The sequence below is a fragment of the Lytechinus pictus genome, unplaced genomic scaffold, assembly GCF_037042905.1.
Source record: "Lytechinus pictus isolate F3 Inbred unplaced genomic scaffold, Lp3.0 scaffold_19, whole genome shotgun sequence".
Lineage (NCBI taxonomy): Eukaryota > Metazoa > Echinodermata > Echinoidea > Temnopleuroida > Toxopneustidae > Lytechinus > Lytechinus pictus.
This window is the reverse complement of record NW_026974140.1, coordinates 14,028,793-14,054,609: the sequence shown is the minus strand read 5'-3', so window position 1 is coordinate 14,054,609 and position 25,817 is coordinate 14,028,793. Positions and strand designations below refer to the sequence as shown.

General features: G+C 34.6%; 1 protein-coding gene across 1 annotated transcript in view; it reads right to left on the bottom strand.

Moving 5' to 3' along the window:
• Positions 1-2,298: 2,298 nt before the first annotated feature.
• LOC129260848 (phosphopentomutase-like) overlaps positions 2,299-25,817 on the bottom strand; it is a 33,658-nt gene continuing 10,139 nt past the window's right edge. The window contains exons 2-16 of the mRNA XM_054898842.2: positions 25,629-25,728; positions 23,670-23,737; positions 21,293-21,381; positions 18,881-18,965; positions 18,534-18,641; positions 16,352-16,521; positions 15,833-15,956; positions 14,187-14,448; positions 12,510-12,592; positions 12,049-12,142; positions 8,962-9,091; positions 8,536-8,635; positions 7,801-7,887; positions 6,415-6,548; positions 2,299-3,365 (exon numbers count right to left, since the gene is read on the bottom strand). Coding sequence (XP_054754817.2) covers positions 3,263-3,365; positions 6,415-6,548; positions 7,801-7,887; positions 8,536-8,635; positions 8,962-9,091; positions 12,049-12,142; positions 12,510-12,592; positions 14,187-14,448; positions 15,833-15,956; positions 16,352-16,521; positions 18,534-18,641; positions 18,881-18,965; positions 21,293-21,381; positions 23,670-23,737; positions 25,629-25,728 — 1,737 coding nt within the window. The 3' untranslated portion in view covers positions 2,299-3,262. The remainder of the gene's footprint in view (positions 3,366-6,414; positions 6,549-7,800; positions 7,888-8,535; positions 8,636-8,961; positions 9,092-12,048; positions 12,143-12,509; positions 12,593-14,186; positions 14,449-15,832; positions 15,957-16,351; positions 16,522-18,533; positions 18,642-18,880; positions 18,966-21,292; positions 21,382-23,669; positions 23,738-25,628; positions 25,729-25,817) is intronic.

Sequence of the window (25,817 nt, the reverse complement as noted above, 5' to 3'; positions counted from 1 at the left end):
ATAAACATTTAAATAAGACAGTAGGATTCATATCATATCTTAACACATACAAACAAAGAGGAAAATAATGATGAATATAAACAATAATAATATAAAAAAGAAACTTTAAAAATTCACAAAGAGATGAGATAATATCTTTCCATTTGATGCTAAACTTTCCATCGGTTTATTCACTTTACCAGGAATAAATCTGAATCGAATTGCAACCCCTGTACCAAATTTTAAGAGGCAACAGACATTAATTTGTCCAAAAATATTTTTGAAATGAAGTATTCCAAATGAAATAACTAGGAATTTCTAATATCTCTGAAAAAGAAATAATTATTAATCATTGTAGCATTGCAAATTATGCTTCAATGATCACAGCAAGGTTTGAAAGTATAACATCGCATTTAATAATTCATAATCATTCATGCATGACTCTTTACAATTTGCAACTACATAGATTCTCGACTGCATACAGTAAAAAATTTATCCCTCAGCCATTGCCAGATCTGAACTATAATATTGCATATTTTATTATAATAATGTGAAAGCTATCAAATTAATTTAGACATTGCTAATCTAGAGATTAAATAACAACATGCCCATTCCCCAAAACTAAAGATCGTTGTCATTCATATATGCTTGCATACATAAATCACGTTTGAAGTCAATCTTTCAAAAAGTTCTTGTTTTATAACAAATAAGATAGATTTTAAGATGAATGACCACTGTGACATTTGACCTTTGATCTCTGTTCCCATAAACTAATCAGATCATTGTCACTCCAGTAAGCAAACATCTTCCAATTTTGAAGTAGATACCTCAAATGTTTAATGAGCTACCACAAGTACAAGCCATCTCTGTAACCTTGATCCTCTGACCTTGTAGCCTGAAAAACTTGTCAGAAAATCATCACTACAATATGCATTCATCACCCCAGTTTGAAGATAATATGTCAAGAGCTTGTAGTTTCTGAAGGATTTCAAGGCGAAGAATAAGAGTATAGTAGTTTCATGGTACATTGAGTTTGGGTTGTCCTTATCAGGGCCAACATATGCCAACAAAAGAATACATTCTTATCGCAAGAACAAGGCATCTGAGGTATACAATGACCTTTGTGACCTTCAACTTTTGACCCTAAAACCCCCAAAACTAATCAAATCATTGTCATTCCCATATACATACAAGATCTAAGTTTGAAGTCATTCCGTCAAATGGATTCTTGAGTTATCATTTTAAAAAAAACGGGGGGGGGGGGGGGGGGGGGGACGGACGAACAACCCGGAATCATATTGCCACTGATACCACCTATAGTGGGTGGAGACATGACTAAGTAAAATACAAAGGCTATTCTTGTTTCTTTCATAAGATATACAATTCATTAGCTCTTTTATGATAGCCAGGTTACGATTTTCGTGTTTCCACTTTCCAGCAAACTTCACATCTCCTTTTACAGAGATGTGAATGTATAGTGTCTCAATAATTCTTGGGGACACTTAATCGTATATTATTACCTATACCAGGCATTTTAGCAGATAAATAAAAGTCATATTTTGCTCGCTACTTTCAATCCAAGACCAACGAGGTAAACATTTGCCATGTTGCCCTCCCTGGGCTTTGCCTATAGAAATCTTTAACAAAACAGAGAACAATATTGACCATATTTCGGCTTGCGTGCGCTTGCACAGTAGGAGCCGATTCTGATCACGAATTTCAGTATTTGAGAAGACTGGCTGGAACCAGTTTATGAACCAACGCATTGTAGATAATGTGCAGCACGGCCAATCCATACACAAAACCAAGCGCAAGACTTCTACTCGTTAAGTGAATGTGCGCGCCATGCATAAAGCGCGACTGCAAGGTAACAATTTACGTCACAATTGCTTATTAAGGGTTACTTCGCTAGGTTCGTGAATAACCAGAAAGCAGAAGTAGTGATAAGCAAACAGGCATATAAATTGTTCAAAATAATAGCTTCAATAACACACTGTACAGCCTTATAGGTAATAATTATAATATTGACTGGCTGTTCATTCGGGAAACATCAAATATGCTGCCCTTAAATAATCCACATTGCCCTCAAATAATCCACATTGCCCTCGTCTAAAGACTCAGGCCAATATGATTATGTTGCAGGCGACATATTTGATGTTCCCCTCAAGTCAATATTATATAAATATCAATACTACTTCCTTTGTCATTCAAACAAAATACTCCTCACAGTGAAATAAATCTTAAAAACAAACTTGATCCTTTCCCCCTATATATATATATATATATATATATATACATATATATATATATCTTCTTTTTAGTTATGCTTTTTTGCAAATAAATATTTGCCAGGAAATAAAGCAGCTTGATGATTCTGTTTAAACGCTGCAAAAATATTGGAAGTCGAATATACTTGATCTTTTGCAAGTGCATTCATTACAACAAACCTTGCTATATACCTTTTGCAAAACTAAAATAGAAGTCCCATCGGAATAGATGGTGCTACAAAATTGTATGCAATAAACATATACCATCCTTTACATAATTTATCAGCATATATCATTTATAATTCAACCATCAACTTTATTTCAGATAATATATTATACTATTCAGCTTTGCTGAGGCACAAATATAATCATTCACATATCCATTTTCGTTATTTCTGTCATAATCATCCAATGACCCCAATGTATTTTCAAGCACTATTCTTTCGGGCCATCCACTCCTTCTAGAACAGATAAAAGCTTGAAAGGGTCATTCTCATCATGAAAACATCACTATTTACTGTCCCACCATCTTTTGGCCAGTAGCCTTGGAACCTTGCATGGTTTCTGTGACATTTTGTCTGAGCAATAACATGGATGGATGGCCAATGCATTGCATGTGTGCTTGGTGGCTGGTGTTGCTTTGGCGTCAATGTGCAATCCAGTTTGTTCAAATCCATTACAAAAAATGTAATGCTTTTATCTGTAATGTGTTTTGAATTTGAATTGTGGAGAACTCTGCTGGTAACTGAAAATATGCAATGTGTGTATGTGTGTTTTGTGAGCAGCTTTTTTTCTAAATAAGTGTGGGGCTGTAGGCCAAAAGATGGTTCAGACAGGATTTTCATGAATTGTGATATTTCATTTTTTCTAGAATGACCCCTTTAAGATATCAACAATACCGATGATTAATTCCCCATAGGGTTACTTGAATACATTTGATGATGCCTCTGCAATTAAATGGTTGGTAGCCGCTGGTGGCTATTTTCATCATGATGTGTGATAAGGATATGGTGCCCTCAATCGCCTTTGGGAATTAATTTGTTCACCTCAGGCTGAAGTAATTCCTCCACTAAGATATCAACAAACTTGCTCAGCTCATCAGAAATCTCCTCCTTACATCTGTAAATTAAAAAAGAGACAGAAATGAGTTCCCAACTTTAATATTCACATTTCAAGAAGAGTTGACAAACAAGTGGAATGTCTCTGGCAGTCTTGCATGCATTACGCGAATCGATAGAGCAGCAGTGCTGACTTTAACAAGGCAAACGCCAAGCGTTGTCTCGCCTGCATATTGCAGTCATGAAGAGATTGCATGTCAAATCTGAAGGGTAACATTTAAGAAACTTTGACAGCTTTTCTATTGTACCATTGGCAAATTTGTGTGAATATTATAAATAGTGCCAAGAACTATAGCTCATTAAATAAATAACAACAGTCTTTAAAGAATAAACAAGTAAAATACAAAATCTGGTTCAGGTATAGAGAGTACTGAGTTCTGAAGTAAAATGTTAGTGTTAAAAAGTATCAAATTATAAAGTTCATGTCACTAGAGGAACAAAGTAGTGTGAAAGTTCATTGACCTTTGACCTTAATCAAATTCAACTCACATTCGAACCTGACTTGCACCTTCAAGAGATGGACCTCTGTTACGAGTTTGGCGATCCCACCTCGAAGCTATAGAAAGTTATTGTGTGTACAAAATAGCACAGTGCCAGTCATGGAAAGTTCATTGACCTTTGACCTTAATCAAATTCAACTCACATTTGAACTTGACCTGCACCTTCAAGAGATGGACCTCTTGTATGAATTTGGCAATCCTACCTCGAAGATATAAAAAGTTATTATGTGTACAACACAGCACAGTGCCAGTCATGGAAAGTTCATTGACCTTTGACCTTAATCAAATTCAACTCACATTTGAACTTGACCTGCACCTTCAAGAGATGGACCTCTGTTATGAATATGGCGATCTCACCTCGAAGCTATAGAAAGTTATTGTGTGTACAACACAGCACAGTGCCAGTCATGGAAAGTTCATTGACCTTTGACCTTATTCACATTCGACTAATATTCGAACCTGACCTGTGCCTTCAGGAGATGGACCTCTGGTATGAATTTGGCGATCCCAACTCGAAGCTATAGAAAGTTATTGTGTGTACAACACAGCACAGTGCCAGTCATGGAAAGTTCATTGACCTTTGACCTTATTCACATTCGACTAATATTCGAACCTGACCTGTGCCTTCAGGAGATGGACCTCTGGTATGAATTTGGCGATCCCAACTCGAAGATATAGAAAGTTATTGTGTGTACAACACAGCACAGTGCCAGTCATGGAAAGTTCATTGACCTTTGACCTTATTCACATTCGACTAATATTCGAACTTGACCTGTGCCTTCAGGAGATGGACCTCTGGTATGAATTTGGTGATCCCACCTCGAAGCTATAGAAAGTTATTGGGTGTACAACACAATTGTTGACGACGACGACGCCGGAAATAGTGATACCTATGTCTCGCTCCGCTACGCAGGCGAGACAAAAACAGCCATTGAATAATCCTTCACAAAAGAAAACATTCATATGACAATAAAATACTATGTCCATAGACCCAAAATGACCGTTGACCATGAACATGTGACCTAAGATATGTGCAAAACAATAATTCATACTTGATTTACCCTTATGTTATGTTTCATGAACTACATGTAGATCCATTAACTTTAAAATTTATGACAATTTCACAAATACTCCCAACATTACCAAAGTTCGCTGACTCTAAATGACATGTGTCATGTGACCTGAATCTCACATAGGATGTTCAGGGATATTGATTGCTCTTATGTCCAAGTTTTATGAACTAGATCCATAAAATGTTTAAATTATTATGCCTATTCATCAAATAACCCCAATATGACCTAAGTTCATTGAACCTAAATGCTCTTTGATCTTAGTCATGTGACCTGAATCACAAACAGGATATTCAGGGATATATGGTTACTCTTAATGTCCAAGTTTCATGAACTAGATCCATAAACTTTTAAAGTTATGATGACAATTCCACAAATACTCCCAATATAGCCAAAGTTCATTGACCCCAAGTGACCTTTGACCTTGGTCATGTGACCTGAAACTCGGGCAGGATCTTCAGTGATATACCATTACCGTTATGTCTAAGTTTCATGAACTAGGTCCATATACTTGACTTTTAAAACTTAACCTTGGTTATGACTTCGATATTGATTCCCCCAACATGGTCTACGTTCATTGACCCTAAATGACCTTTTACTTTGGTCATGTGACTTGAAACTCTGGCAGGATCTTCATTAATAATTGATTACCCTTATGTCCAAGTTTTATGAACTAAGTCCATTTACTTTTTAGGTTATGATGACATTTCAAAAACTTAACCTTGGTTAAGATTTCAATGTTGACAATGCTGCCGCCGCCATCGGAAAAGCAGCGCCTATAGTCTCGCTCTGCTCTGCAGGCAAGACAAAAAGTGATAGAGATGTAAAACAAAGTGGGAGGATGGGGCATTCATCCATGCAGGGCCCTCACTATGGAATTCCCTCCGAGAGATCCTGGAGAGCTCATTTTATCAATGAAGATTCTTTATTTTGTTTTGCCCCCCCCCCCTTTCACTTGTGCACCTTGAGCATCTCTTAAGAGATGGATATGGTGCCTAATAATTTGCATTTATTATTATTATTATTTTATAAAATCATGAAAATTTAGGTTATCAATTTTCTTTATATGTATGTATAGCTTTATGAACAGATGTCTGAAACACTAAGGTATATCAACCTCTTAGGTAAGGAAAATTGTTATGAAGGTGGTATTCCATAATTAAAATTGGGTTTAATTAAAAACAAAAATCTATAATGCCTTATCAATATTTATGAAAACGATAATGTACCAAGGAATTCATTGAATTTTTTTCTCTCATTTCAGGAAAAAAGTTTTTTACCACCCACTTTCATTGATGATTGATTTAAATCGACCAAAACTTTAAGATTGAACATTTAAGATATCCAATTTAAAATCAATATAAAAAAATTGAAGAGACAGGAACAGTACTACACACTATGGGCAATCATTCTGCTTATAAAAAATGCTGTGTAGAATTTCATATCAAATTCAAAAGAAGGCTCACAGAGAGGGACTTACCTCTGTTTTACGTCTGCACATATTTCAGTATAGTATTTGACCTTTGGTTCAGTCCCACTGGTTCTTAGAGTAGCTGTGACACCGTTGTCAAATGTGAATGTGATCATCTGACTTGATTTACTTACAGGGAGGATCTATAAAGGGATGAAACAAAGATATATTGGGAAACATATGTATAAAGACCACTCAAGGAAGATGAGAAATGTTCTGTCAATAATCTCATCAGAATGAAAATATTACATATTGTGTTTAGAGACAGGTGTGGTTTTCACATTTTTATAGTGCTATTAACCTCTTTATCACTAGTCTTGTCGATAATCGCATATTTTTGCCACTTAGCGATATCTATAACCTTTCTCTCGTTGTCTATAATACCACTATTATGTAGGGACATGACAGTGATTTTCCGCGATTGCAGATAATGGACGGAATTCATGGAAACGGCCTTTTGAAAGTGGCTTTTCTGAAACGGAAAATCACAGAAAATGTATTTTTCCTCAAAATGAACAGAACATCAACAGAAATTACTCCAAAATCTCAACAAAATACGAATACTAACTAGCCACAAAACACGATCTCAATTCGCTATAATCATGACAATCCAAATATTGTGACTGCACTCAATTCCACTCGATCACATCAAAAACTTTCACAAGCGCAAGCTCAATTTTAGCGACCAAAGACAAGTACCAACTATTGTGACATTGCTAATATTTAATCAATGCATAAAAAATGCATATCGATTGTGTTCTTTTGTTGATAATTATCGATATTGGTAAGATATTTTTAGCGATATATCGACAGAGAATTTTCTTACCGATAACAGCACTACATTTTTATGCCACTTAATAATACTGATTACTTATACGGCACTTTTCCCATAAGGCCCAAAGCGCGTACAAAGAAAATAAAAATCTTAACAGACTTTATTATATTGGTGAACCAAATTTAAACAGGGAGCAACCTAAACTATAAGCACAAAATCATAGGTTCTTTTAATCAATGAAACAGAGTTATTACATTGACTGGACCTAGTCAAACCTATTTCTCATCATAAAAATTTCTACAATTCCAATACACAAAAATTTATATTATACAGAAAACCAAGGGAGGCAGAGGGTTTATGTAGGCACTGATTATAAACAACTTTTCTTCAAAGTAAGATTCTAAGGGACTGAATATTCTTTTAACTGATTTAAAGTCATTCAATATATAAGAAATGTTCAATTGATTGTCTACAAGAAATGTCTATACATTATAAGAAATGTTTATGTTTAATTGATTGTTTACAGGGTAAATCCCCATTTTCAGATTAAAGGCTCAGTGTATTCTCAGTTCTTCCTCATATCTTATAAGCCCCCCCCCCCCTTTTTTTTGTTTACTTACAGCTTGTTTGTCTGGTTGAGAACTATCATATCCCGTCGTCAGATCTCTTACAGATGTTACTTTGCTATTACCTATTGAATCTGGATACTGGAAGAGACAAAAATATGCATCGTAATAAATCATAATCTCTATGTCATATCAAGAAAGCATATTAATCCTTTTACTCTCAATGACTGGGTTGTTTTTGATCGGGGGAGGGGGGCATGATGGCAGTTGGCACTATTCTGAAATTGATGTCAACTGTTCAACTATTCAACTGTGCTGAAACGTAACACACCTTTCATCATAAATTATAAGCTTGTATAACATTGTGTTTAACTTGGTCTAATATCAACTTGGCCATTTTTAACGCAAAATATGGGAATGAAAATGACACTTATAAGTATGGGAGGGAAATCATATAAAATGGCCCCCTTTATACACAATTTTGGCATTTTTTAAAGGAAAAATTTGTTGTTAAAATGGCGATTCCTATTTTTGTCTGAAAATGATATTAATGACATTTCCAAGCTCTAAAAATAGTTAATGGTCTCAGTGGAAATTATTATTTGAAAACTTGGCTGTAAATTATAATGAGATTACACCAAAAAAGTAACAAAGGTAGTGGAATCAGAACATGATACTTTGTCACAATACTGATTTATATTACACGGCATATCAAAATGATTTAACACCCTATACAAGTATCTATATAATCACGATTGCTTTCAATGATTTAAAGAAAAAAATCCTTACTGATCCTTGATGCAATGTTCGTATCCTATCAAACATGGCCATTATTGTTGCAGGTTGGAGACAGATGTAGTAAGAATTCTTTGACACATGGTAACCATACCTGAGAGAGATAACAGAAAGAGAGACAAATGACAATGAGGTGAAAATACAGAGAAGGGGTGGGGGTGAAGACAAGGAGGAGCAAACAGGGGTAAAGGCAATATAGGGGAGGAGGAAAGTAATGTCTAGAATCTTTTGAATAAAAATCCTATTGTTATATTGCTTTCAAAAATATAGAAACTTCTAGTGAGTTAAGGAACACTGATATGTTTACAATAGCTTGAATTCAAAAGTAATCATCATTTACAGAAGGTATGAAACATACTGATATATTCTCTAATTTCACTTTTTTTTGTTTAATCATACAATATACTGTAATATGCTTACTTTGCATAGATTTCTTCTAGTTTTTCTGTGCATGTGAGGTTGATTGACTTGAGATATGCAGCCATTTCACAAGCTAACGTTCCAGCACTGATGCCATCCTTGTCCATTACCATAGTCCCACACATAAACCCTGGATGTAGGCAAAGATATATAGTCCCATTAACTGATTATGGTGTGTGAAAGATTTCAACAATACAAGCTATGATTCATGTACATTAACCTGAAATACACAAGGATTTAAAGGACAAGTCCACCACAACAAAAAGTTCATTTGAATAAAAGAGAAAAATCCAACAAGCATAACACTGAAAATTTCATCAAAATCGGATGTAAAGTAAAAAAGTTACGACATTTTAAAGTTTTACTTAATTTCACAAAACAGTTATATGCACATACTGGTCGGTATGCAAATGAGGAGACTGATGACGTCATCCACTCACTATTTCTTTTGTATTTCAGTATATAAAATATGAAATATTATAATTTTCTCTTCATTGTCAAGGGAAACAACAATTAATTCCTCCCTGAACATGTGGAATTAGCATTGTTTAATACTATATGGTTCAGTCAAGGTGGTCCTTATTGTCAAATATGTAAAAAATGAAATATTGTATAATTCAAACAATAAAAAACAAAAGAAAAAGTGAGTGATGGACATCATCCACTGACCCATTTGCATGTCACTGAGTTGTGCATATCACTGTTTTGTGAAAAATAAGCGAAACTTCTAAATGCCATAACTTTTTTTATTTTACATCCGATTTTGATGAAATTTTCAGCATTATGTTTGTTTTATTTTTCCCTATTTATTCAAATCAACATATTTCTGGGGTGGACTTGACCTTTAAATAGGACATGAAACCATTAAAGGAGAAATATATTGATTATGAATATGGCCTTATTATATATCAGTGGAAAGGTAATGATGTGAGGATTACCATTAGGTCATTCAAAAATAACGAAAATAATACATAAGGTGGAAATCGCCGATTAAAAAGCGCTAAAATGCCTCTCCGAAATATGCCTCGCATCGGTCTCTGAATTGACTCGAATTTGATGACGTCACTGTCTGTACGAGAGGCGTGATTGGCTCTCCCACGTCAAGCTCCACTTGCATGCAAAACCTGTTGCGAGGGTATGTTTTCTCCACATTGTCACTGAATACTTCGATCATGAAATGAAAGAAAACCCAGAAATTTATCTAGATTTGGATTTTCAAATTGATGATTATGAAGATGAAGAGAATGATGATAAAGTTTCTAACTCTAGAAAAACAAAGTGACGTGGATGGTGGTAAATTAAGGGAATTACGCCGGTGATGATGAGTAAGACAATTCAACTTGCAAGCCGATTCGCTACCAACGCATGAAGCTGCTAGCTGCACCGCGGGTCAAATCCATGAAAATGAATTCCATGCAGCATGACCACATCCAGACAGAGTCTCTTTCCTCTATCAACAACATAATGAGAAGGAAAATAATAAAATAACTGTACTTACAAATAAGTGAATATATCCGAACCTAGGCTGAAGGTAAATCAACTCAAGGAATAGCAGCAGACGATATGCACCGACGATGAATTTCACGTGGCTGGAATAGATTGTCACTCGTTCTGTTAGATAATATTTCTATTTCATTATTTTGACTAAATTACGAAACTCGGAGAATTAGTATTCTACATAAAAATTAAGTAACACCTGGTACTATTTTTTTAATTACGATAAAATATTTTTGAAGCAAAGAAATTGAGGTAAATTAAAATAAGATATAAAGGATCATCCACTTAGCCGCATGCGATTGTAAACAAACAATCAAAAGCACATGGCCAGCTTGCTCCACTGAACTGAAAATACGTATTTTCAGTTCATTGGCTTGCTCGCCCATAGAGTTGGAGCGTAGCTTTATCCAACTCTATGTGCTCGCCTTGCTGATTGTTTACAATCGAATGCGAGCTAGGCGGATGATCTTTTATATCTAATTTTAATTTACCTCATTTTCTTTGCTTCAAAAAGGTTTTATCGTAATTCAAAAAATAGTACCAGGTGTTACTTAATTTTTATGTAGAATACTAATTCTCAGAGTTTCGTAATTTAGTCAAAATAATGAGATAGAAATTTTATCTAACAGAACGAGTGACAATCTCCCAGCCACGTGAAATTCATCGTCGGTGCATATCGTCTGCTGTTATTCCTTGAGTTGATTTACCTTCAGCCTAGGTTCGGATATATTCACTTGTTTGTAAGTACAGTTATATCATTATTTTCATTCTCATTATGTTGTTGATAGAAGAAAGAGACTCTGTCTGGATGTGGTCGTGATGGAATTCATTTTCATGGATTTGACCCGCGGAGCAGCTATCAGCTGCATGTGTTGGTAGCGAATCGGCATGCAAGTTGAATTGTCCGACTCATAATCACCGGCGTAATTCCCCTTATGTATACCTCTACCCACGTCACTTTGTTTTTCTAGAGTTAGAAACTTCATCATCATTCTCTTCATCTTCATAATCATCAATTTGAAAATCCAAATTTAGATAAAATTCTGGGTTTTCTTTCATTTCGGGATCGAAGTATTCAGTGACAATGTGGAGAAAACGTACCCTCGCAACAGGTTTTGCATGCAAGTGGAGCTTCACGTTGGAGAGCCAATCACACCTCTCGTACAGAAAGTGACGTCATAAAAAATCCCCAATTTCGCGGACGTAATTCTGCGTGTTTGAAGCATTCAGAGAGAGAACTTTAAACTATCAATTAACTGAGTTCCATCGGTCTCCATGATAAATGATTTACACCATCGTGTTCTCCTTATTTTCTCCTTTAATTTGATATATGATTCTCCATTTTTACGATTTTCAATATAGTTCTACTTTAAAGAATAGGTTTATCCAGGATCAATTTATTACAAAACAGAATCATCCACACGCAAGTACAGATTATAATTTTTCCATTATAGACTGTAAACCAGGTAATTTAAGAGAATAATAAAGCAATATAATCCCACTTACAATACCTGGTTTGATAAGATTCATAGAAAATGACTACGGTGTAACATACACAAACTCTTTAAAGATTAAGAGATATCACCTTACCTATTGCTTCTTCAAAAGCAAAGATAACATTCTTTCCTTCTTTGATCAGATCAACAGCTTTGTTTCCCATCCATTTGAAACCCGTCAGTGTTTCCTGAAATAAATAAAGAATAAATAATAAGTCAGAATGTGTAGTGACCCAAGGGAAGCTACTGAATCAGCAGGATATACCCATGACCAAATTTACAACACATTACATTTGCTTTTGGATTCCAGCTACCTACCTCATCCCCTGGTCATTGTTTCATTTCATACCACTAAATAACGTATTCTTAAAATCATATTTTTTGTTACGTGCATGCCAAAACTTTCAAGCTACTTTAAAAAAAAAATCCCCTGAAATAACTAAATAATCTGCTTACTAGACATATTTTCTGAGAATAAGTTACAACGAAGTTTGATGTTTTCTATTTTTTCAAAGCAATATATTGATCCCCCATAAAAGTTTCATTTACCCTTACCACAAAGTGAAAGCCCTCATATTCTGCCATTTTTTGCAATAACTTAGATGAGACTGTGCTGGCAAGCATGTACATATCGCTATCTGTGGATGAAAAATAAGAAAACAATGGAAACATTAGAAAGACTAAATGGTTGGTTTTTAAATAATATTACTTCTGGAAGACAAATTTTCTATAATGTCTATTTCAACCTCCATCTGACCAGTTAATTCAGAGACAGTATGTATGTGTACATGACTTTATCCGCTAAAATAGATGAAAATATACTATATGTACACAATTTTGTATAAATTCTACAAGATTTACATGTTGAAAAAAAAGCTTGGCCTAGCAGGACTGTCAAAATATACAATCAGAACAAATTCACTTAAGTTTTAGAAATTAGTCATTTTTTTCAAAAGAATTACTGAAAGAAAGTATTGAAGTGATATTTATCACATAGAAAATAGATATAAATGGCTGTCTAAGAATAAGACGTGACATTTAGCCTCTGTAATTTTTTCAACTTGGATTTGATATTCTCTAATCTCTTGGATGGTTTTGGATTATTTTGTTGCTCTTTTTGACTCAACATTCATCATGCCCCCCCCAAAAAAAAAAAAAAAAATTAAAGAAGAAGTCAGCAACAAATAAGCCAAAGATGCTTTTAAGTCAGGCACAGGTGAGGACTTTCTGATACCTCAGAATCAGACACCTCAAGGGAGCTGAAACCATCAAATACTGGATCACTATGCGGTGTTGAGGCCAGTCCATAGACCACAAGGAACTGAAGGACACTTCCAGCTGTTTAGATTCCTTGAACTTGCAAGACAACGTAAACCATGATGAAATAGATAAGTTCTTCAAAGCAGCCATCAACAAGTTGATCAGAGATGATCCGAGATACCACTGCCTCATTGAAGAACTTCAAGATTTTTGAGAAATAATCTGAACTCTGCCAGTAGCACGAGAGCCGAAGAGTGAGGGGAAAAATATGCATGCTTTGAAAAAGAATGAGAAAAATGGAATCGGAGGTGCATAAATTACAATCTAGAGTTGCCATCAATACGTTGATATCAACGAAAGCGAAGGATGCTCCCAAAGGAACAATGTCTGGATCATCAGCATTCCAGAATCAACATTGGGAGATGAAAACTGTGTCAACTTTACTGAGAAGATCATGACGGTGAAGATTGGTCTTGTTCTTAAGAAAGAGCCCACATACCAAGAATGTTTCCATCTGATTTGGTACAATTGATCAGTGATAAAGAGCAAATGGCCCATCAAACAAATGGTGGCATTCTGCATTTGCCAGAATATGATCATATCAACTTAATAAACATTTAGTGAATAATTCATATCACTTCAATACTGCATTTCTAAGCAGATTCAATATCAGATTAATCATTATCAACATTTCACCTGGTCATACAAATCCACGTTGTTCTAGTAAAGATGTCACTTTTAAAAGAAATATGTTCATGTCCTTTGTATTGTTTCCAATGCAAAAATATAAAGCAAATCATCATCATTACAGTGCAGTGGAGGATAAGATTGTGATAGCTACATTTAAATTGCCTCCTACATAGCTTGTTCATTCACCTTCAACAGTGGTCATTATTTGCTTCCTATAAAATTAAAGTTGATATTCTCAGCACAAACTCTCTCTATTGTGTTTAAAATTTAACATAATCCTACCTGTTGATTCGACTCCATTCTGTTGTTTAGCACACGAGTAGCACCACCAACCTAAGAGTGCACCAAGCTCATTCCCAGTGAATATCTTCCACTGTCCATCTCTCTGCCTCTCAGCTACTGCCAGCCTATCAGCATCAGGGTCATTGGCGATGATGATGGAGCTACCGTTGGCTTTGGCTGTACTCATGGAGAGATCAAGGGCGCTCTTTCCCTCTTCAGGATTGGGATACTTGACGGTGGGGAATTCAGGGTCTGGTTCAACCTATGGGTTTCATTACAATACAAAGGAAGACTGCTAAACAGTTTAACTATTAAAGTGAAAATCCAAAGACCAGTCAGGACTGGAAAAATTATCTGGATTAATATTTTACCTTGGGATTAGATATGGGAGTTGAAGATTTGATGGAAGCAAGCACAGGAGAGCATTGCATCAACATTTGTAATCCGACAAGTTGTCATATCTAACAACTTTCCTTGATTTTTATTGGGTGATAAAAACAGTTCCTATGGTAACTGTCAGATAAAACATACTTAGTCGGATGTTTTATCCACAAAGTCCTTTTATGAAATGGTCCACAGGTGTGTAGTGGTTCTTATTATTGCTTTTCATCACTTAATTTAGAGATCATATCTCTATCCTTATTACTCTTTCAGTAAAAAAGATCATCCACATTGTGCTATTCTTTGAATACACCAAGGTTGCTTCAACTAAAACCTATTTAATGATATCTGAGTCATTACAAAGAACACAAAGACATTATAGTTAGCAGTTTCATGAGATCGCTAGGGCGAGCACATAATACGTCAGCCTGTAACATGGAAAATGGAGTTATTGGTCAAGCAAGAAAGAAAGTTGGCGACTTGACCTTTTGACCTAAAAATCAATAGGCTTCCCGGGATCCATGCTAACATCATACAAACCAAATTATATGAGCCTAGGTCAAATTAAACTAAAGTTATTGCGTTTACAAGGACTTCACAAGGGTAAGATGAAAACATGTCACTGTGAGCTTGACCTTTTGACCCCAAAATCGATAGGCTTCCTGGGATCCATGCTAGTATCATACACACCAAATTATATGAGCCTAGGTGAAGTTAAACTGAAGTTATTGCGTTTACAAGAACTTTAGAAGGGTAAGATGAAAGCATGTCACTGTGACCTTGACCTTTTGACCCCCAAAATCGATAGGCTTCCTGGGATCCATGCTAGTATAATACACACCAAATTATATGAGTCTTGATACAGTCAAAACGAAGTTATCGCGTTTACATGGAAAAGTTAACGGATGGACGGACAGACAGACGGACAGACACCGAGTGTGATACCATAATACATCCCGTCTAGGACGGGCGTATAATAAAAAGGAAAATCTGATTCATCATGAACATCTAGTTTTTAAATTACAAAGAGAAAATTAAACCCAATAACATGGTTATGAGGGCTAATTTAGAGCCGAGTACATGTAGGCCATCTATGTACATAAAACTTATTTTGCATCTACAAAACAACTGTCCTTTGCAACAACTAAGGGGATGATTTATACACTAATTTCATTTTAACCTACATCTTGTTGCTCATTGAAGTATTTTCAAAACATTAAAGGGACAAATAGCAGTTTACTTGAGTTAATCTAACTAAAGCTCACCTGTTCTTTCACCATAATCAGTGGTTGAAATCCAAAGGATTGAGTTGCAGCACATATGAATTTAGTACCTACACCATGCATGGCTGAGTATGTGAACTTCAATGGGGTCTTCTCATTTATTTCTCTGAATAGAAAAATATTTAGTAGCATTATATAGCACTAAGTCACCAATATCAATTAGAAATAGATTGATAGAAACAAAATATATGTCTAAATATATGAATCAGTCTTAATGATATTTCTATCTTTATATATACAAGTTTCTCTCACAGAACAAGAAACAATTCCCATAGACACCAATTTCAAATCATCACCTAATAAATTAACATTAATCAATCCATAGAGGCTTAGCACTGAAATTGGTGGCCTAGCTTAGCCAGGGTAAAATAGGAATGCCTTGAGCACCTAAAAAGGTGGATATGTGAGCAATAATATAAATACACCATATCATTTTTGTAACTGTTTACTTTTCTTATAATTAAAAAAAAATGTTTCAACCCTACAATCAAATATTTTTACCTATGTAGACATTTTTGTTGTAGGTCTTGGATATAACTATCTAGAACATCATCAAAAGGATCGGTCAATAGTTTACTTCTCGTTAAGATGGATGTATCCCAGGAGTCTGACCATGGCTCTAAGTTCTCCTCAATGTTTTTAGCAATCCCTTTATCAATAGGGCTGATAATCTAGGTACAGATAAATCATTACAAAAGTTGAAATTAATAAGTTTTGCTTTTACTTTGGGTAGTTGCTTTATCATTGAAGCTCCTCAGCAACACATTTCTTATCAATTCATTGCTAATCATTTATAAATATCATTAAGAAAATATTATTTCCTACTCATGGGATTAACCACTTTATTAGATTTCTATATAGGTCCACCAAAATATGACATATTGAACTTAATATAATTATTATTAGAACAAACTGAAAATATAAAAATAATAAATAGAAAATTGGCTATTAAAACAAAACTTAATCCTTTCCTCATTACTACACCATGGATATCAATATACAAAAAAAAAAGTGCAGTAAAACTAATTACATTAACAAATGCGGCAACCTTGTAGCATTAGGGATGAAATGATATAACTACTCCACCATCATTCTTGGTCTCCTTAGTCCAGGCTGGGCCCCATAGAAAATGGACCGAACCTTGTTTTTTGATAAATACAATGTCTTTTTATGGTTTGTTGTCAATTTGAGGGTGCTGATTCCAAATCTGAATGATGCCATTTGCGTCACCTTGAGTTATTTTCTGCAAATTGGCAAAATCCAATATGACCACCAAAATATGCAAATTACCCATGGAAATCACAAAAATTGCACACACCTTGACTATACAATGGCTATAATTGTGAGGAAGTGACATGATTTTTGACAATATATTTATTTTTTTGATATTCAAAATGGCTGCCATAGAACCCTGTATACTTTATGAAAGCCATTTTCAATTTCAAAATACAGTACTTATCATATATGTGGCAGGAAAAATGATTTATTTCATTATAAATCATGTTTTCATACAATATTTCAGGCATAAAACACAATTACATTAATTTTATAGTGAAGCAAAACCTAATTCTGTAAAAAAGAATTGTTACCATTCACATTGTACATACATGCAAATACTTTGAAGGCCCATGGCAGCCATTTTGAATTTCAGAATACAGTACCTACATGGCAGAAAAAATTATATATTTTGTTAGAAATCATGCTTCCAGACAACAATTTACCTATAAAATCACAATTACATGCATTTTATGATGCCCACTCTTGTTAAAAAGTATAGAATCTCCATTCGCATTGTATGATACTGTTATAGCCTATGGTGGCTATTTTGAATTTCAAAATACTGCATTTACCATCTTTATGGCAAAGGAAATTAAACACATTAAAAATCATATTGCCAAACAGTATATTTCACTCTTACATCACAATTATAGGCATTTTGTAGTCAAACAAAGCCAAATTTTGTTAAGATTATTTGTCCCCACTCAAATTGTTCATAATATAGTGAGGTAGTATAGGGCATATAGCAGCCATTTGGAATATCAAAATCACATATGTGACATAAGTAATGACATATTTGGTTAGCAATCATGTTTTCACTTTTTTCAGACAGTACTTCACTCATAGATTACAATTTTACTGCTCCCTCTTGTGAAAAACAGCTTTATTGATTCATATTGCACATAATAGAGCATACAGGAGTCTAGCACCCATTTCTAATATCAAGGAAATGATTATTTTGTCAAAAATCATGTTTTTAGACATTATTTCACTTGTGTGTCATAATTACAGGCATTTCATGGTCAATGTACATGCAATTTTGTGATTTCCATGGGCAATATTTAGGCGACCATATTGGATTTTGCATATTTGGGGAAAATGCTCAAGGTTACAAGAGTGGCATCATTCATATTCGGAATCAGCACCCTCGAATTGATAAGAAAAACCATTAAAAAACATTGCATGGGCCTAAAGTGTATATAAAAAAAGGTCATGACTCTTCTATCCTGGACTACCTAAAATATTATTCTTGACCCTGGATTAACAATAGAGTAAGTCATATAAATGGATAAATATACAGAACAACTGAGCTACAGTTTAGGGGGAAGCAATACATTCAGAATTGTGGCTAACTACAGCTATAGCTTTACAATTACAAAGACTTTTAAAAAGAAAGACATTGTACCTGAGCACTATTGTTCCAGTATACCTTGTACCCATTGTCTCCTTTAGGATTGTGGGAGGGCGTAACCATGACACCAACAGCACACCCATACTTCCGAATTGCATATGGCTAAAATAAAAAAATAAAAAATTGGCATTTAAAGGTAGCTGAATCTATAGCATGCTGGAAACAAATTCATCTCTGGCACATGTATGATCTTTTCCTTGAATGCATCTGTGAAAGCCGATAAAGCTAGAGCCAGGATTGTTTCTTAAAGTCACAGGAACATCATGAGAGATTTCAATAGCATAGTGCCACACTAAAATGGTTTACATTACCATTGACAAGTTAACTACATATATACATACCACAAAAGGCGTTGGCACTATATCTGAGAAGAGGTAGACAGGTATCCCTGCTCGTAGCATAATAGAAGCAGTTAAGTGAGCATACCTGAAAAAGAAATAAAGACATCAATCAAATATAAATCCACAATATAAAGGGGCAGACAAAACTGTGCTTTGCTACAATGACCAGCAAAACTTCATTATACACATCTGAAGAGGCAACTAGATAGACAGGGCTATATAAATGCTATCCGGTAAGCTCTTGATGCTGTCATCTACATGAAACCTTTTGACAATTGAGATTCTTTAATTTCTGTCTAGGTTTCATACAGGAACAACTGATTTCAGGAAGCCATAAATTAAGACAAAATTCATATTTTCACAAACATTGAAGCTTGACCTCTCATACAAGTGTCAGCAGCTGATTGTAAACATATTTTGGCGAAGTATGAATTTCGTACAAATTTCAAGAGACATTTAACGTGGGCCATACCAGTTTCAGATTTAAAAAGAGCAAATACCCTTTAAAGCGGTGTTTTCTACAAAATTCACAACCCCTAAAACACGCCAAAAATAATTCATGACATATGTACAGAGTGAAAAAAAAGACAAATTTGTGAAATATTATCCTTACAAATTATAAGATATAAACAGTGAACTATTCAAATATTAGCCATATTACTTGAGTTATATATTTCTGTCACTAAAAATTTAAGGCTAACGTGTAAGAACTCCCATAAACTTTTCTGCTAAGTGGGGCAAATGAATTCAGTCAGATCGAGATAAGGCCAATAATCTTCAATTGACAGACGAGATTTCCTGCTACTGCTGCATAGGCACTTGCCTGCTTCATTTACACTATCCTCAAGTATTTAAATACCCCAAAATACAATTAACTAATGTAAATCACAGCAGAATATCATTGCTGTATGACAACAAGACCATTAATCTGTTCTTGCATAGCACATACTGTATGAGATCAATCTGCACCACGTGAATTTGCATTGATGAAACAATAATGACAGTACTTAGTTCTTTAATTTAAACATTTCTTAAAGATCTGCTTTTCTTATAGCAGTATTGATAGGCCTACTCTGATTATCAAAATGTATGCATATCTCAAAATGTCATAAGTTTATTTTGATCTTTTCCTAGTATTAAAGATGGTAAAGGAGATTGTGTAATCTAACTGTATAATCAAGTCTGTGCATTGACTAAAGCTGACAAGAGGTTGAATGCAGTTTATTTGCATTTTTCATATAAGTAGGTCAATTTATACATTTGTGTGCATAGCATTGGACATACATATCATGTGAGCTCTTCTGGGCAAAGGTCAAATTGAGATAGCCTTAAAAATTAAATACAGATGTCCAAGTGCACTTACTGTAAGTACAAAAAATAAATGCTGACATTTGGTTGTATTGTAAAAAATAGATACGGTACTGTGAAATTACTAGAGTCAGATTTTTTTTTCTTTCATTTTTCTCTCCACCAGTTCAGCAGAAGACATATTATCAAAGGCATTTCAGTATTTCTGTTTTCCAAGAATTGCACAGATATTAAGCAAATAATCACTGTTGGTGAAGGTGATGGGTAAACTATCACTTTTGAGGCAAACTGGAAGTAGCTACCTTTCTGAAATGAAGCTGAAGAAAGATAGCGAGTACATCCAGCTTACTGAGGAAGTGATACTTTGCCTCATCACCTTAAGTTAAGAGGTGATTATATGATTTAAATTCCACGTCGAGAACCATTATAAACACAAGTATCAAGATTTTGCACGATCGTCACTGCATGTGGAGAATGATGGAAGATAAAAAAAAACATGGGGCAATGACCTCATCATTTCGCGTGTACGCAGACTAATTTATAATGCGTTATGAACCTATGGGCTGAAAAGATCAGCAAAATACAAAAGTTCCATCACTGCGAGTGATGATTAATGGGAGAAACCACCCTATATCACGGCCGAATTGACAAATCCTATAGCAAGATTCTTAGTATGCAGAAAATAAACTGTAATTAAGCGAAATACATCTGCATTCTATTTGTTTGTTGGTGGTATATGAAACACGAAAATAAATAGAGTAAGAAACATATGACTGGAAACCTTTATTTTTTTCTGCATTGTATCAGACATTTGATTTAGTTTTAAACTTGAATAAAGAAATCTGATATAATAAACACAGTGCAATCTTAAACTTGATAGCAAGGAGGAATTTTACAATCATTCTTAAAGACTGATTAATTTGTACATGTGTAAATTACTACATCAAATCTTCTGAATACATCACCTTATAAAGTCTGACAAAAACAATACTAAATGAAATTGCACATGACACAAAATCTATACAAATATTTAGGAAAAACTGATCACTCTCAATCAATTAGCAATTCATCTTCTTTAAACACAAATTATGCACTTAATCATACCTTTGACTTGAGTATCTTGCATCATATCCAATAATGATTCCTTGTGATTTACATTCTGGATTGACAGATTCTAAATATCTTAGGAGACCCTAGAAAAAAGAATGAGAAGTTCAGTGTATGGTATAAACATACAGAGCCTTGATTTAAGAATGCTGTCTATATTTCAAGGTACAGGTATATTCAGACTGTTTACCACTGAGCATCTATTTGTACCTAATTCTACAAATCTCCACTGTCAGAGCTGCGTGCTGTTTTATGCTCTCAATGTCTGTTGCCTTGCCAATTAAATACTGGAGCCGTGTTGCTCCTTCAACAAAAAGATATGGGATCAGAGACCTATTTTATACAATGATTATAATTGGTGAATAGTGGAAATGGCTATTACCATGTCTCAATTGATCACAAACCTTTGTGTTAAAGGGAGCAGGCTTGACCTTTCAAATTCACATCATGATACCGAATTCCATAATTGACAAATGCATGTACATGTAGCTATCATCTTGGTACACAAGTGTCAATATGTAAGACAGCATAAAGCTCCTTTAAAAACAACAGCTGATGCAAACATTATATCTGGGTCAACTTTATATCCAACTTCCGAGACAGCATATTGAGATATAATTAGGCTTCTTGGAGAATTTGGAGTAATGTTGAGATATTTCTAGCTTTCTAGCTTCATTTACATTTGTAGTTGTTTATAGTACATATATATCCAAAGGAACTGTTGCTGCGCTAGCACCATGAGCGTCTCTAGACGGTGTGTGTGCTCAATATTAGATATCACTATAATTGTTATTATTTCTGCATATAGTAATATTTTATAGTAACATTTTCAATCTTAAAGTACATCAGCTTAAGTCTGGCTTGCGTACAGTTTAACAAAAATGATACGCGCAGTCATACATTCTGTGCACAGATGGATGCATACTTTACACATTATTTGGCTTATACTTTATGACGTCACAATGGTTATTAGTTATTATTGAGTATTTTGCTTAAATTTGGCTGGATAAAGTAAAATAGTTAAATGTGATCTGAATATGAGTTTAAGTATTTTGCTATTAAAGCAAAAGTAAATAATTACTCCATCTATACTTATAATACTGGCCCAGGGCTCAATCCAAGAGAATCGAAGGCCATGGCAATAAATATCTTTTCAATCACCTTTAAGCCACTTTAAGTGGCCATTGACATTTCTTTTGAATTTTACCATTTGTGCTGCAATACTGTACAAGCTGTTATTTTCGCGTACAGAATTTTCCGCGAATCGCGGGGGTCCCGACATTTTCGCGGGTTGTTAAATTCGCGATGGGAAGATGTACAAAACATTTCCACAGCATTCCTAAGAAGCAAAACTAGTGGAAATTACGTGCAAATTTATACTCTTCAAAGTCCTCATGCTGATGTGTCTCTTGTACATAAATATGTCCCTGTAAAAACAGTTACGAACTGTGGAAAAAGGTGGCTTGAATTTCACCTTTTTTTACCTTTAGTTCTGAAAATTCATCATGCCACAATTTGATCTGTAATCTACAGGGTTTAGCAATCTTTGGAATTTGTGATTTGTTCGATTCATTTTTCAAAAAGTTGGTAAAAGTGCAAAAATTTGGAATTTTGTGAACAGAATCTTCACCTCTAAAAGCTCTGGTCATGTGACTTATGAATATTAATGAGTATGCAAATAGCTGCCAATACGTGTGTATAGAGTCAATTAGATGAAAATAAAATCAAATTATTTCATGAAAAATACATTTTGATATTACAGGGAGTGTATGAATATTGATAAAATGATATTAGAAAATAGTTTAGGCTCTGATTTTGTTTGAGAAATTTAAAAAAGTGAAATTCTAGCTAACTTTTTGAATCACTAACTGTACTTTCTAAGCCTTATTTTTTGTACATATACAGGTGCATATCTCCAATTTCTCACTACACAGTATGTTTTCAATAGCAAAGCTTTGCTGTTGGGTACATTGGCACTGACTAAGAAGTGTGTCAATATTTTCGCGTGTTGTTAAATTCGCGGCCGATCGGCAATTCGCGAAATCCGCGAAAATAAAACCCCCGCGAAAATAACAGCTTCTACAGTAATTGGAATGTGCCCTTGATAGAAAAGTGGCTTTACCAAAAATATAAATTAGGCCTCTGTAACTGTTTATATTGAAAAATATTTCTTTTGGAGGTGGGGGAGGAGAGATGTACATATCAAAACATCATTTTATGACTTTACATGTAATTCCAAAAGAGGTATTTAATAGCTTTGAATCATGCTAACTGATTTTCATTATTTTGATCTTTTTTATAGATTTAGGGAAAAAACATATACATTTCATGTATGCTCAGTGTCACTGAAATATAAAAATAATATAAATAATACCTGTGCTGTTTGAATGATTATAAGGTCATTTATTCTCGCTGTACCAGCTTCCATTGCAGCTCTCAGACCTAAAGTGTATAAACAGATTGATGTTCATGTCAAGTCCACCTTAGATAAAAAGTTGAGTAATTCAGTAGAGAAAAATAACGCTGAAAATTTCATCAAACTCGGATGTTAAAAAAGAAAGTTATGACATTTCAAATTTATTTCATTTTTTGTTCTTTTTTTTCACTGAACAGTTTTATGTACAATGTACAACTCAGTGAAATGCAAATGAGATAAGTAGTAGTATAGTAGAAGTAGTAGTAGTAGCAGGCCTGGTAGTAGTACTAGTAGCAGAAGTACATCATCGTAGTAGTAGATGAAGTAGTAGGAGTAGTAGTAGTAGTAGTATTAGTCGTAGTAGAAATATTAGTGGTAGTACTAGTAGCAGTAGTGGTATAAGTAGTAGTAATGGAAGCAATATTAGTAGTAAATAGTTGTAATTCAGTCACTGTCTTCTTAGCCGTAGTTGAAGTAATTAGTTTCACAGTGCCACTATTTGATGCACTGTCTGAATCGGGCAAAAGTGGAGGGAGAGGGGTAAGGAGATTAATGCGTGTGTGAGATAAATCCGGCAACCCCTGTTCACAGAGACAAAACTGGATTTAAAACTTTGAATATACTACTAACTACCAGGCCTAACTACTACTATCCATTTTGATTTTCCCAAAAGGTTTGTATTGTAATTACATTCAGATACAGATAAGAAATATATCATATTACAGGTTAATAGGAAACTGATAGCTTATATAAAAAGGTTTAATGGTAGCAACTGATAAGAAGATTTATATCCTTTTGGGCAAGGAGCTTACTTACCAAGGGCCTAGGCTAGGGGGGGGGAGTGCACTGGGTGCATGTGCACCCTCCCACTGAGGCAGACGAGTTCCGACACTGGCAAGCAAAGCAACATTTGTACCCCTTCTTCTTTCAACAGCTGATTTTCCGAACTCTAGTTCCACCTCCCCAAGATGTGCACCCCCATACCACTTTAGTTCCACCTTCCCCCAGATATGCACCTACCCATTCTCAAACCAACCTACTGTACACCCTTGCTTACTTGACTTTATGGTCAGCTGCATATTTCATACTATAGGGAGTTTAGACACCCAAACACATCAAGAATTCATGCCATACCTACGTGTACTGCACGAGCACAAGAGGAAGAAGACACTAAAATTGGACTTGTATAATGAACAAGTCTCCAAAAATTGATCAAAATAAAGCATTATTCATTGACATGGCAACTGATGCTGCATTTTGCCTTTATGCCAATCAGTATATTAAAGCTCTGGTCAAATTCAAAAAATTTGAAGAAAGTAGAATTCCCTATTGAAGGAGGCCTGATGTTTTGCATTCTGTGATAGTTACGGAAATGGTTTTGAGTGACATATTCTTAAGTCATGGGTTTCGTCAATGACCAATTTCACTTGAACTGTAATGACTGCTAGTACTATTTTTTTCAATAATTTTAAAGTAAATTAGATTACATGTATTATGTTTAGATGGATGGCAAACAGTCACAGGTTATTTTCATCTCATTCAGAGACGGCTAAACTGATATCCAGATAGAGCATAAATTAATCCACTGCCATCGAAGGTCGTTTCAAAGTTTTGCTGTGCATTTTTTTATTCTCCATACATGTATGTGTTGTACAGTATATAGAAATACATTTAAGCCCTATATTAGAAATATGGCCTTGTCATTAAAATATTGAAATCAAAGGCCTACTAACTTTGCCTCTTCAAGTGGCATTGCATTTGTTGTTGATGTTGGGTGCTCCCCAACTTAAATGTTTTTATCAAATGATAGGCCTATCTTTATTTTGTATTTGCATACATGTAGGCTCAATACAAATATATCTACTTCAATTTTAATTTGCAAAGAAGAAAATGAATATAATTTCTGTTTTACAGTACCGGCAGTTCCAAACTGGATCCTTGTCCCAAACCTCTCTTGCAACTCTGCGACGTTGTGGTCATTCAAAAGTTCGGTGACTTCTTGTCTGGTTGCCATATTCTGAAAAAGAAAATTTGCTTTGATTTTTGTATGCTTCTCTATGCAATTATGTCATTGTGCATGAATTAAAAGTAATAAATTTCAACAAT